Source organism: Hippoglossus stenolepis, chromosome 22 (assembly GCF_022539355.2).
Source record: "Hippoglossus stenolepis isolate QCI-W04-F060 chromosome 22, HSTE1.2, whole genome shotgun sequence".
NCBI lineage: Eukaryota > Metazoa > Chordata > Actinopteri > Pleuronectiformes > Pleuronectidae > Hippoglossus > Hippoglossus stenolepis.
This window is the reverse complement of record NC_061504.1, coordinates 1422592-1433978: the sequence shown is the minus strand read 5'-3', so window position 1 is coordinate 1433978 and position 11387 is coordinate 1422592. Positions and strand designations below refer to the sequence as shown.

General features: G+C 38.7%; 1 protein-coding gene across 2 annotated transcripts in view; it reads right to left on the bottom strand.

The window, feature by feature from the left end:
* Nucleotides 1–1580: 1580 nt before the first annotated feature.
* The window catches only part of slc41a2b (solute carrier family 41 member 2b), a 32879-nt gene continuing 23072 nt past the window's right edge, over nt 1581–11387 (bottom strand). For both annotated transcript variants that reach the window (XM_035147276.2, XM_035147275.2), the window contains one exon: nt 1581–3587. In XM_035147276.2, the coding sequence (XP_035003167.1) occupies nt 3402–3587 (186 nt within the window). In that variant the 3' untranslated portion in view covers nt 1581–3401. The remainder of the gene's footprint in view (nt 3588–11387) is intronic.

The following is an 11387-nucleotide window of genomic DNA, read 5'->3' as shown; positions in this document are numbered from 1 at the left end:
CAATGCTGAAGTCCTGAGGAGTGTTGGAATGCACAGTGTTCAAAGAATCCAGAAATCCATCACTTATACATCCCAGGAAGTGAGACCACTTTCTTCTGTCCCTTTTGCCTCTAAAACTGCGTCTTCCTCTTTCCAAGAAAAACACACCTTGTGACATCTGCCTTTAAAGTTGCTTCTCATTCTCCTGCTATTGTGGCTGTTTCCACGAGAACCCACACAACAGCAGAGCGTGTCTGTGCTTTTATCAGTTTGTGCCTGTTTCTTAATCAACTCATAGAGGGTGGAGGAGGAGTGTCAGCATAAGGAAGACTGAATGAGTTCCTCCAATGCACCTCAACATTTTTACGTCCTTAGAATTGCATTTTCCTTCTTTTTTTTTTTACAGTTAACCCATCTGTTATATTTCCTGTCATTTGTTTTTTAGTCTGTAGTCTAAATGATGCTATGTGTCTGCTGTTGTGGAAAGACACTGATGAATGATGGAGCTAGTCCTGGGTATTGGACTTCCTGGAGACCCCAAAGGTCTAAAAGATTATATTTTTAATCCTTGGGTGAGCAAGATATACTGGGACCAAGAATATTTTTGTTTATCATCTTTTCGAACTTAAAGTGACAGTTCACCAAGAAAATGACAATTCACTCATTATCTACTCACCACTATGCTAATGGAGGGGTGGTCACTCTGTGGATTTTTATTGGGTAGAATTAATTTAACAGAGTTTGGTCTGCAATTGTTGTGTGCTGTTCCACGCAAATGTAATTAAAGATTTTTTGAGTAGACAAATTGATCAAATCATTTTATAACACAACTGAGAGAGGTCGTCGGGGTTTAAACTCCCCTGTCTCAGTTTGAGCCAAACTGGCTTTAGAATTTATTTCTAGAAACTTGTCTGTTTGTATTATGAATGCATAGCTTGTATTGATATGCTTCAGCAACATTGTATTGGAATGCAGTCAAACCAATGAAGCTACTCGGATTGTGAACAGTGATATAGTGTCTGTGTGTCGATGCTAGACAATAGGTTGCTTTCATTGAAAGTCTGACAGCAGAATATCCCTCTTGTGAATTTGTAACCATAGTAATAACATGGTGTTCACATAGTTATACTTGATAGACAATTATGCTTTCAAGGGGGAGATCATCTTAATTTCCTCTAGGGGACTGACCTGGATTTCATTTTTGTTTGCATGTGTGCAACAAGAGGTCTTGTCCTTGATTGAGTATTTTTTGTTGCTTAAAGATGGTCTTATTGAAGTATATCAATCCCCAACATACAGGTATCAGCCAATGAAATATCCCTAATATGTGACTGCTGCGCAGAATTGCATGTTTTCCAAGCTCTGAGGTTAAGTGAAGCCGATGACCATTCCCATCATGTTGTCATGGAGACCATCTGAGGACATAAATAATTTTAGATCATAGAGAACAGGCTTTCTTGCACAGAGGGGAATGAAGGTTTTGACTTCCCTCTTGGCTCAATATTTAAGCTTTCATCTGCTGAACTCAGGTGGTGGGCGCCTTTCTCTTTCGATTCAGCACCAGCTCAACCCTCCAAGAAAAATAACCTGAAATGAGTTGCTTTTCAATTGAAGGATATTTATTTTTGACATTGGCTCATGTGAGCAAAAAAAACAAAACAAAACAAAGATTCATTCCCAAGGGAAAAAAACATCAACTTTAAACAAATGTCTATTGCCCAAGAGAATGTAGACACTTAAATTTATATATGTACTTTCAAGCCAGAAATTAAAATGGAATGAAATCCGTTAAAAATAGGATAGTCATTGTCATACAAGTGGAAGTGAGTACAAAAGGATCATATTGTCATTTCACTGTATTACAATGTTTTAGAAAGAAAATTACAATAAAGACAGAGAGAAATACTTTGTCCATCAGTGAATCTGAAGAGGCACGTATTGGAGTTAAACAGCGCCACTGACCATGTTCACACACACACACACGTGGGCTGCTGAATTACCACAATATGAATGTGGTTTGATTTTAAGAGTTTATATTCAAGTCAGAAGATTACTGAAGTCATTCCTCCTGTAGCTTCAGGGAGTAATTTAATAATCAGGCTGCTTCATCCAGATCAAATTCTGAAATAAACCCCATTCTGAAATAAGTCGGAATTGTGTTGTTTCATCAGCTTATGTGTATAACATTAAGCTGTTATAAATAGAAATTAGATTCAACTGACTAAAATCTCTTAATTACTTGTGTAAACACATGTAGACACTACACACACATTTAAATAGCATGTGACTTGTGTACGAACATGTTTTACATGAGTCAGACAGGTGTGTTAACATTTACAGAATATGACAGGGAGCTGAGAATGCAAAGAATAAACGCTGTAAAAGACACACATAACGCACATGTCTCTGAATGATTGATTGATCATTTGAGTTATTGATTCATTCTTGGATCATTAACCAAGACCTCATCCCCTTAGTACTTATCGTAAACCTTGTTCGGAAGCTTGTATAGCGGTCTGTGGAGAAAGGGTTTTTGGGAAGAGAGAACTATATGGAATGTAAACATCTTTAAATCAAATCTTCCATGACTGGCTTTCACAGAGTGACTACAGCTTTGCTGTGAGGATGTGCAAGGCTTTTGTTAATATCATCTTTAACGTCACCCCACAGACACCTAACTACAGCTGCTAAGATATGATTGGACAACTATTGTTTGGGGGAGAATTTTAGCTAATTCACAACAACTGGCTGCCATCTGGTTTGGTGTACTGTTGGCTGTCAGGCTGCAAAGATTCTTTTGAACTTCAACTTAATGAGATTTCCCTCGTTTTAATTTTATCTTTAAGATGTATTTTATTCAGTGCCTGTTCCCATGTAAACACTATTTACTAGATTGAAACTGAAATTAAGTCATTTTACTTGATGGTCCCCAGAGGCAGGTTAGAAATGTGGGGAAAAAATGTAAAGAAAACATCTGCAAATAAATAAGAACAGACTCTACTTCTCTTAAACTCCACACATTCTGTGACACTGTGGTAGTCCATCCAAATATTTTTAGAAAAAGACCTCTGGCTTATACTTACACATCAACTAGGTTTCCTCAGCTGGTGTCCGCCTGGTCCTCTAAACAAAACCAGCAATATAATATGCATGTGCTTTGGTGCAAATGACAAAGATCTGAATTGCTACAGAAAACAGTCTATACTTTTGAAATTTAACGTCTTTAGGGTGTAGAAAAAAAAAGCCAGGAGCAGAAAATAGTTTCTGAACCATTGTGTGGTTTAAGTGAAGTTTCATCCATTACGGGAAGCGGAGGAATGTGCTGGCCAGTGACTAAGAGAGCACCCACATTCCCACAAGGCTTAAAAGGCATGAGAGGTCAGCTGGCAGGTGGTAGGGTTTCTGTCATGTCGCTTGTTGCCTCAGTCGCCCACGTCGCTGTCCTGGTCTCCTATGAGCCACAGGAAGTGGAAGCTGAGCGCCAGCAGGGCAGTGCCCAACAGGTCACCAAGAGCGGTCAGGTAAGGGATGGAAAAACTGTCTGGGTCTTTGCCATTCCGCCACATGGAGTGCACCATCCAGTCTGAAATACACAACAACAGCAACACCTGAAAGAGAGAGAAGGAAGCATGGGTCAACACAAAGCAGGAACAAAAATATCCATTTAAAGCTTTTGATTATCTGAGCTTAAGGACCAGTTTGACATAGTTAGTGCTCACATTTAGATGACGCTCTCTTGTCTGTATGGTAAATATAATGGAGCAAAAAATCTGTATGAAGGGGGGGTCGTTCAGCAGTGCAAGCATAGAGTTGCTGCGTAATGACTCGTGCACTGTATTTCTCAGAGGAAGAGTGCATATTGATTGAGTGGATACAAAGAGCTTTAAGAAACTTAAACTGTGAAATGTAAAACTGAGGCAGCCAACAAAGCGAGGGAGTCTTTTGGGTAAAGCATTGATGACCAAGTAAATGAATAAGAAGTACAAGCACTCACAAGTTCTCTAGAATCTTAATTTGTAATATGATTGACATGTATGTGAATGTAAAACATGTCAAAACAATGAGTTTAATAGAATTTACACATGCAAAGAATTTCTGAAACTGGCTCTCGTTACTATAATGAATCAAAAACTTTGCGCTAAAGCACAGGGGCACTTAGATTGTACATACGTGATGCTGTTGTAATTCGATTGTATGTGTATGATGCTGTTGTGTTTGGTACTCGCTTCATTCTAACAATCATTTCAGCTACAACCACAATGGAAAGTTCACCTGCAGTGTATCAGGATGAAATATGAAAACATTCATTCAAGTGATAGGCCTATGTGTTAATAGTTATTAACATCACAGTGTTTCTCAATTGTTAGATCACACTTAATAAAACTGGATCCACTTGATCTTCATCACAGCAGAAGTTTTCTCTCACAAATGTTCTCACACGTTTTCATTGGGTTCACACATTTTTTAGACCCCTTTCAAAACAGTTAACGGATCTCATACAAACTTCTCGCTTCCATATGGATCTGTAATTCTCCTGTGTGAAGCTACTTTGCACAAATCTTCACTCCGTGATCAGTCTTTTTCTAAAAAGTGTCACCTCTGTGCTGCTCTTTGCAAACATGGAACAAAGGGGCCAGAGGCCTGTCAGTTGTACAAAAAGTACAAAATCCATATTAATTTTCCATGTGTGTCTGATGCTTACTGTAGGTCTTACATCTCAAAGACAGTTCATAGGCCTAAATACGATAATGTGAACTTTATAATAAAATGTAGTGTTCTGACTGTATTTCAACAGAGCATCTATACCCCTGTAATTGGACAGGATTCATTCACAAGGCAAACATGTGCTTTGTTAGGTCACAGTGACCTTGAGGTTTGACCACCAAATCCTATTCAGGTCATCCTTGATAGACTCAAGTGATCAGTAGGTGATTGTGCTAGATGTGATGAAATTCCCTTTTGGACATTCCTGATATATTGAGTTCAAAACAACGCAAGTTCATGCGACCTTGGCCTTTTGACCTTTAACCACCAAAATGTTCTCAGTTCATCCTTCAGTCAAAGTTAAGGTTTGTACCAAATTTGAAGACATCCCGTCAAGCTGATCTTAAAATATCACGTTTAAGAAAAACATAAATGTACTTTGTGAGGCCACCATGACCTTGACTTTCGGCTACTAGAATCAAGTGAGTTAATCCTTGTGCCAAATGTGAAAGGATTCCTTGATGGTGTTCCAGAGATATCGCCTTCACAAGGTTAAAATGTGCTTTGTGAGGTCAGCAGGACCTTTGACGACCAAAACCTAGCCAGGTTATCGAGTACAAGTGAAAATTCCATCAAGGCTTTCGTCAGATATCGCCTTCAAGGGAATGGGACGTACGTAAACATAATTCCCTCGGCCACTGGCTATCGCACGCATTGGAGGCATAAAAATATATGTCCATCCTTCATCTACAAGGTATTATCATATCAATTATTTCGATTGCCGAGTTTAAAATACTGTATGCCGTTCACATGCCTGTCTTAAGTATAGTTCCCTATCATCTTAACAACTTAAGCAGATGATATGATGGCGTTACAGCTTGACCTGTAGTGTGATGTTTTTGGCAAAATGTCTTCAACTATACTATATAAAAGCAAGATGGAGAAAGTAAAAAGATTGTATTATCAAATGCCACATAGAATGGTATCAACACTGGAAGTTAAGTGGATACAGAGAGGAGAAGGAGTAATGGAGCAGCAAACCAACAGACGAGTTCAGATAATGTTATTCATGATTCAACTTTCCACGCACGGAATGAACATGGGAAGAAGAGAGGTCTATTAACTGATAAGGATGAGTGTAATTTAAGGGGAAATGAGTTATCCAGAGTTGGGATGCAAACATTATAAAAACAAAAAAAGTGTTGCATTCAGAAGATTCTGACAGGCTGAGAATACAGGCAAGGATGATGGTATCAAGGAGAAGTGATTATGACAATATATCATTTGCTGTGGAGAAAAGCACACTGACAGAAACACACTAACTTGTGATAGACCTGTCTTTGAATTTGAGTTATTGCTCTGTGGTGGATTTTCTCTGCCGGATGCAATCCAGTTAACAGCACATCCTCCTTTCCTCTCCAATAATGTAGCGTCATCACACCATCACACATTGGTAAAAAACAAGCTGTCGAACTCGACTATTCATGTGTCTTCTTCACCTTGTCTGTGATTCACGATGACAGAGTGGCAATTGTTGCTTTTGTATCATCACCTGCATCATAACTGTCAACTGCAATCATCATGTTACAGTGCACACGTTTGCTTTTTCCTCAGATAAACACACAGGAAGGGAAAAAGAGACTTGTGTGCAACGTTTCAGACTGTCAAATCTTCAAGGGGCTAGATAATAATAATAATAATGATAATGATAATTATGAATGTTATGTCACAGTGCCTTTCTGACACCAAAGGACACCTTACAATATGCCAGAAATAAATACATAAATAATTAACCCAAGTGTTAAAATTGCATTTAGAGACACAACCATATGTGACCATAATATATAAGAGTAAAGAAGTAAAATAAAAGGTTCAAATCAGGTTCAAGAGGCAAAGAGACCTAACAGTACATATGTGGACACTAGTGACTAAAAGTAAAACCAAAGGTTAAAAACTAATCAGTGAGGGATACATGTTAAGTAGGGTGGACTGATCCAAACAGTTGTGTTTTGAGTTGTAATTTGAGTTGTGGGGAGTTTAAATTCAGGGACAGAGAGAAGAGGAGCAGAGGAAGAGCGCAGGGTACAGGAAGAGTCTAGGATGGATTAAGTCTAACGGGTATGAAGGGGAGCCAGGTTATGGAGGGTTTTAAAGATGAGCAGTAGAATTGTTTCATGTATCCTTTGTTGGAATTGAAGCCAGTAAAGACAACTTGCCAGATATGCCTCTCTGTGCTTTAGATTGTTTTGTGATTGTAATGTACGAGGAATTCGTGAAGTTTACATTAATCTACCAAAAAAATGTCAAATTGCTTGACATGGTAGGATTGTTCAACATGTGAATGACTCACTAGGTTTACAGATGCTATCCCGTATTTTGGTTTACAAAAAATAGTTAGTGAGGGTTTTTGTTTAACTTTCTAGTTACCATTTTCTTTGGTTATTAGTTAACTGTAAGGTCTCATCCTTGTACCATGCTGTATTACCCTGCTGCATGTCCTCCCACCTCACCCGCCTGCTGACCTGCGATCACTTTACACGTTAACAATAAACACCAACACTAATTGTAAGTTATTAGGACACGAACAGTACTTTAAGATAACCTTGTGTTTGATTCGCTCTATAGAGTTTATAAGACACGTATTTAAACGCGTCCAAGATTTCTCTCGCACGCAGTTCACCTGCCACGCACAGCCAGGACATCAGGGTTAAGGTGACCGGAACAATCCAGATTCATGATGTGACTTCATCGATTAATAACTAAATAAATGTGATTTTCAGTTTGTGTGTAAATAGCAAGGGGGGACTGTCAGCCCCCGCTGCAAAAAATAAATCCTAGAGGAAGCCCTGTATATAAATACATAAATCCAAGAGGGGCATCTTGGGTGAACCCGAACCCGGCGGGCAGCCAAAACCCATTGCATTTCATTTTTTAAATAATGTATTTTTGCAGATCAATGGGTAAAAAGTGAAGGCCACAGTATATACAGTTAATCACCTTTTGGTCTGTTTGGCATACTCATGCATTTTTCAAACACAACCACTGTTTGAAGCTTTTTCTCTAAGACACACAGTTCCATCTTCTGTTTGCTCAGATTTACTTTTCTAACCCTCTCTGCCTAAATTATATATGGAAGCATACACAACCCTGTGCTCAAGGAGAACAAGTGGTATTGCTTAATGTCAGTCTTTTGCTACTTTGGTGCACTGTAGGTATATGCATCATCGCAACGTAATTGAATTTAGCTGTACTCTTCTAAATAACTGCTCACTGAAATGCTTGATTTGCAGAGGGTTACAGGATATTTCATTTTGTTGATTTGTATTTTATATTGTATATTAACTTCTAGGACAAGTCCTGAATAAAAAACCCACACATCAGCGAGCGCATGTTTATTCACTCTTGCAGGTGGTTCTGGACCCACTCCTACTTTTTCACATTTGCACTTTTGTTTGGTACTTTGGTACTGTTTTGTACTTGTTCTTATGATTAACTTTAGATTTGTGTAAAGTCATCTACCACTGTATGATAACATACACTTGGTGAATTTTACTATAGTATATTTAGATTTAACAACATTCCTTCCGTTTTCTGCTCACTGACTTTGCTGTACGTTTTGCAGAGATAACAGCCTGCTACAGTAAATTTTTACTTTGAATTGAATGACCGTATGAAATTCCACCATGTTACCGACAGCAATAATGTGTCGAGCACAGTAGGTAAAGACAAAAGTGCATTGTAAGGTGTGTATATGTTGAATAAATGGATATGAGTTCGGGTTAACCGTTTCTTTCAGTTGGATATTTGAAATGCAGGTCATGTGTGAATTCCCAAAAATATTTATTGGGGTTATAGCAGGCCACTTAATAAAATACATCTTTACTGATGAAGTGATTATAGTTTTAGGTATGCAGTGAGACACTGGGGTCTTTAAAGAGCTGTGAGGCCATAAACAGACTCCACATTTAAGTATCTAAACTAAGCTTTGTTCCCTCTAATCCAGTGCTGAAACAATGTGAAAGGCTTTTCTTTCTGCCAGCCGAGGGGTTAGGGGCAATTGTGATTTGTGAATATGGGCTGTACAATTAAAATTTGATTGATCAATTGATTAATATCCAAAATATCTCTCTTGACGTTTGGAATATCTAAGTATTAAAGTTCCTTGTGAAAGTGCTGTAGTGAAAGTGATGGTAAATTACCATGGAGGCGGATCACCCCACACCCTCATTTTGTACCCACACATTTTTTGAGCTTCTGTGTTCATTTGAGTTTACTGTAGACAAGATGATAAGAGTAGCAGAATTTTTGGTAAGCAATTTAGAGCCTGTGTTGAAGTATAGGTGAAGAGGCTCATTGAACGTCCAAAGTACACTTTGCTCTTAATCCTCAAACATCCACACATTTTTATCCCGGACAAAAAGATACACAGGATCACACTACAAGATACACACAGATCCAGAGGTGAGAAATTGATATGTAACACTTTGTGGAGGGCTTGCTTTGACAGGACGTTTGTCCCTTCTGTCATAGCAGCCTTGGGGAGCTCCCACCCGGATTTAAAATGTCAAGATTCAGGAGGTTTTTAAATGATTTCCAAAGGAATTGCTGTGATTACTGGACTTGATTGTGGGGGTGACATTTGTCTTTTGTAGACTTTGACCTGTGCATTTGACAGTTTTGACACATGAATGAATGGTAGAAATCTGTCCTTTACGTAAAATGTGAACATTTTGTCCCATTAGAAACCAAGCTAAGCTCACTCACCTTTAGCGAGCTTTAGCAAGGTGACAGAATAGGAGATAGTAATGAGTCGTAACAAGTGTGTAAATGTGTCCATACATTGCACAAGGGATCAACACATACACACTCAGATCATAACTAAAGTTTTCTCAGGACACTTCTCATATAGAGCGGCTCTATACACCAACTCTTTATAATATTGTTTACAGACACCCACCACAAATGGAGGAATCTGTCTCTCTGTCTGTCCTTCCTGTCTGTCTGTGTGTGTATTGCCGGAAGGAAGTATAGTGTTGACTTAAGTTTTTGGGATTATCAGTTTGTATGCTGCACATAAAAGCACTGCATGTGTGTGTGAATGGGTGGATGTAGTGTAAAGCTCTTTGAGTGTTCACCAAGACTATTAAAGCGCTATACAAATACATAATATCTGTATAGTTTTCATGTGCGATAACAACGCGCAGGCTTCAAAAGCAAGATTCTGGGACAATAAAGACCTGTTTTGTGCTGAACCTAAATAAAGACAAAAAAGGGCATTTTCTCTCTCATATATATATATATATATATATATATATATAAAGTCTAGCATTTATCCATGCTTATAAAAATCAGGCTCAGAGTTATATAGCATGAGAAAAACCTTCAGTTGGTATTGAACTTATATATTATGTGCAGCACTTAGCCTGATAATTAGTGTCTGATATCCAATCTGGCTGTGCAAATACACTAATGGTAAAGCAAATGAAATTCTATGAGTCATTTCTGCAATATCAGTAAATGAGTATGGCATAATAGGTTTGTTGCTGCGAGTTGTTCATTCAAAGCCGATTTCAAGCAATTTCCCCATGATTTCACAGTCCCGTCAGATCAACAAAGAAGCTCATGAATTATTTTGACATGCAATGGCTTGTCTGCCTTTTGGTATAACACCGTTTGCAAACCCTGTATTCAAACACTAAAATTAAAACACTGAAAGGAACATGGTGTTTAATGCACTCAGAAGCAATCTCTTCTCACTAATTACGCATATTAAGTGAAAGAGTCTGGATCCGAAAACGATCAACCCTAACAACCCCACGGGCCTGTGTCCCCCGTACGATGGGACTATCTGCGACTGACGCACCCCTACAGCAGCTGTACTGGCAACAGACTCAACTGACTTAGAAAGGTGCAACTCTTCCTCTGCCTGGGAATAATGTTTCGTGTCTCCATTAAAGACTTAGGAGCCAAGCCAGAACCAAACTCACACAAATGTACACCAATTAAATTCTTGAAATTCCAGACAGATCATGGTACACCTGAAAAACTAACAGCACTCATTCATTATTCAACTCGCTCCTTTGTAATTATCTTGACTGCAGCCAAAATAAAAATAAACAAAAGTCAGATTCCTTTGGGAATTTCTGGAAACCACGCTCAAAGAAGTCAAAGGATAAACAACCCTGCATCATCTCCTGCACTACAAGTGTTAAAAAGGAAGCATGGGTCCAAAGGTTCATCTGTCATAGGGACTTCCTACTGACAAGAAATTAATATTTGCCCCTGTAAAATAATCAAAATCAACTGTGCACTAACATCTAGCTTGTAGGGGTGCACAAATGAACTTATTGCAAAAGTTCACAGGGCAAGCTTTTATTATGTAGTTACAGACATGGTGATTCTGTGATGCTCTATACAGAGAACAGGGACTACTACAAACAATTCTTATAATAGCTTGTCTCCTATGCAAGTAAGCATTTGTAGCATTGTAAGATGCAGAATTTTACTGCACAACAGCCTTTAGCAAACACAACGGGGTCAGCAATGCTTGTAATTGATTAGCCATGTTGTGTTCTACACTGGTAGCCGAGGCTAATGCAGGTTGTTTTCCTCCCGGAAGGGGGTTATCTGAGAGGAGCCTGCCGAATCAGCGAAGGTGAACTAGAAGGAAAGTCCCGAGGTGGTGCAAATTCCAGGACTAAACT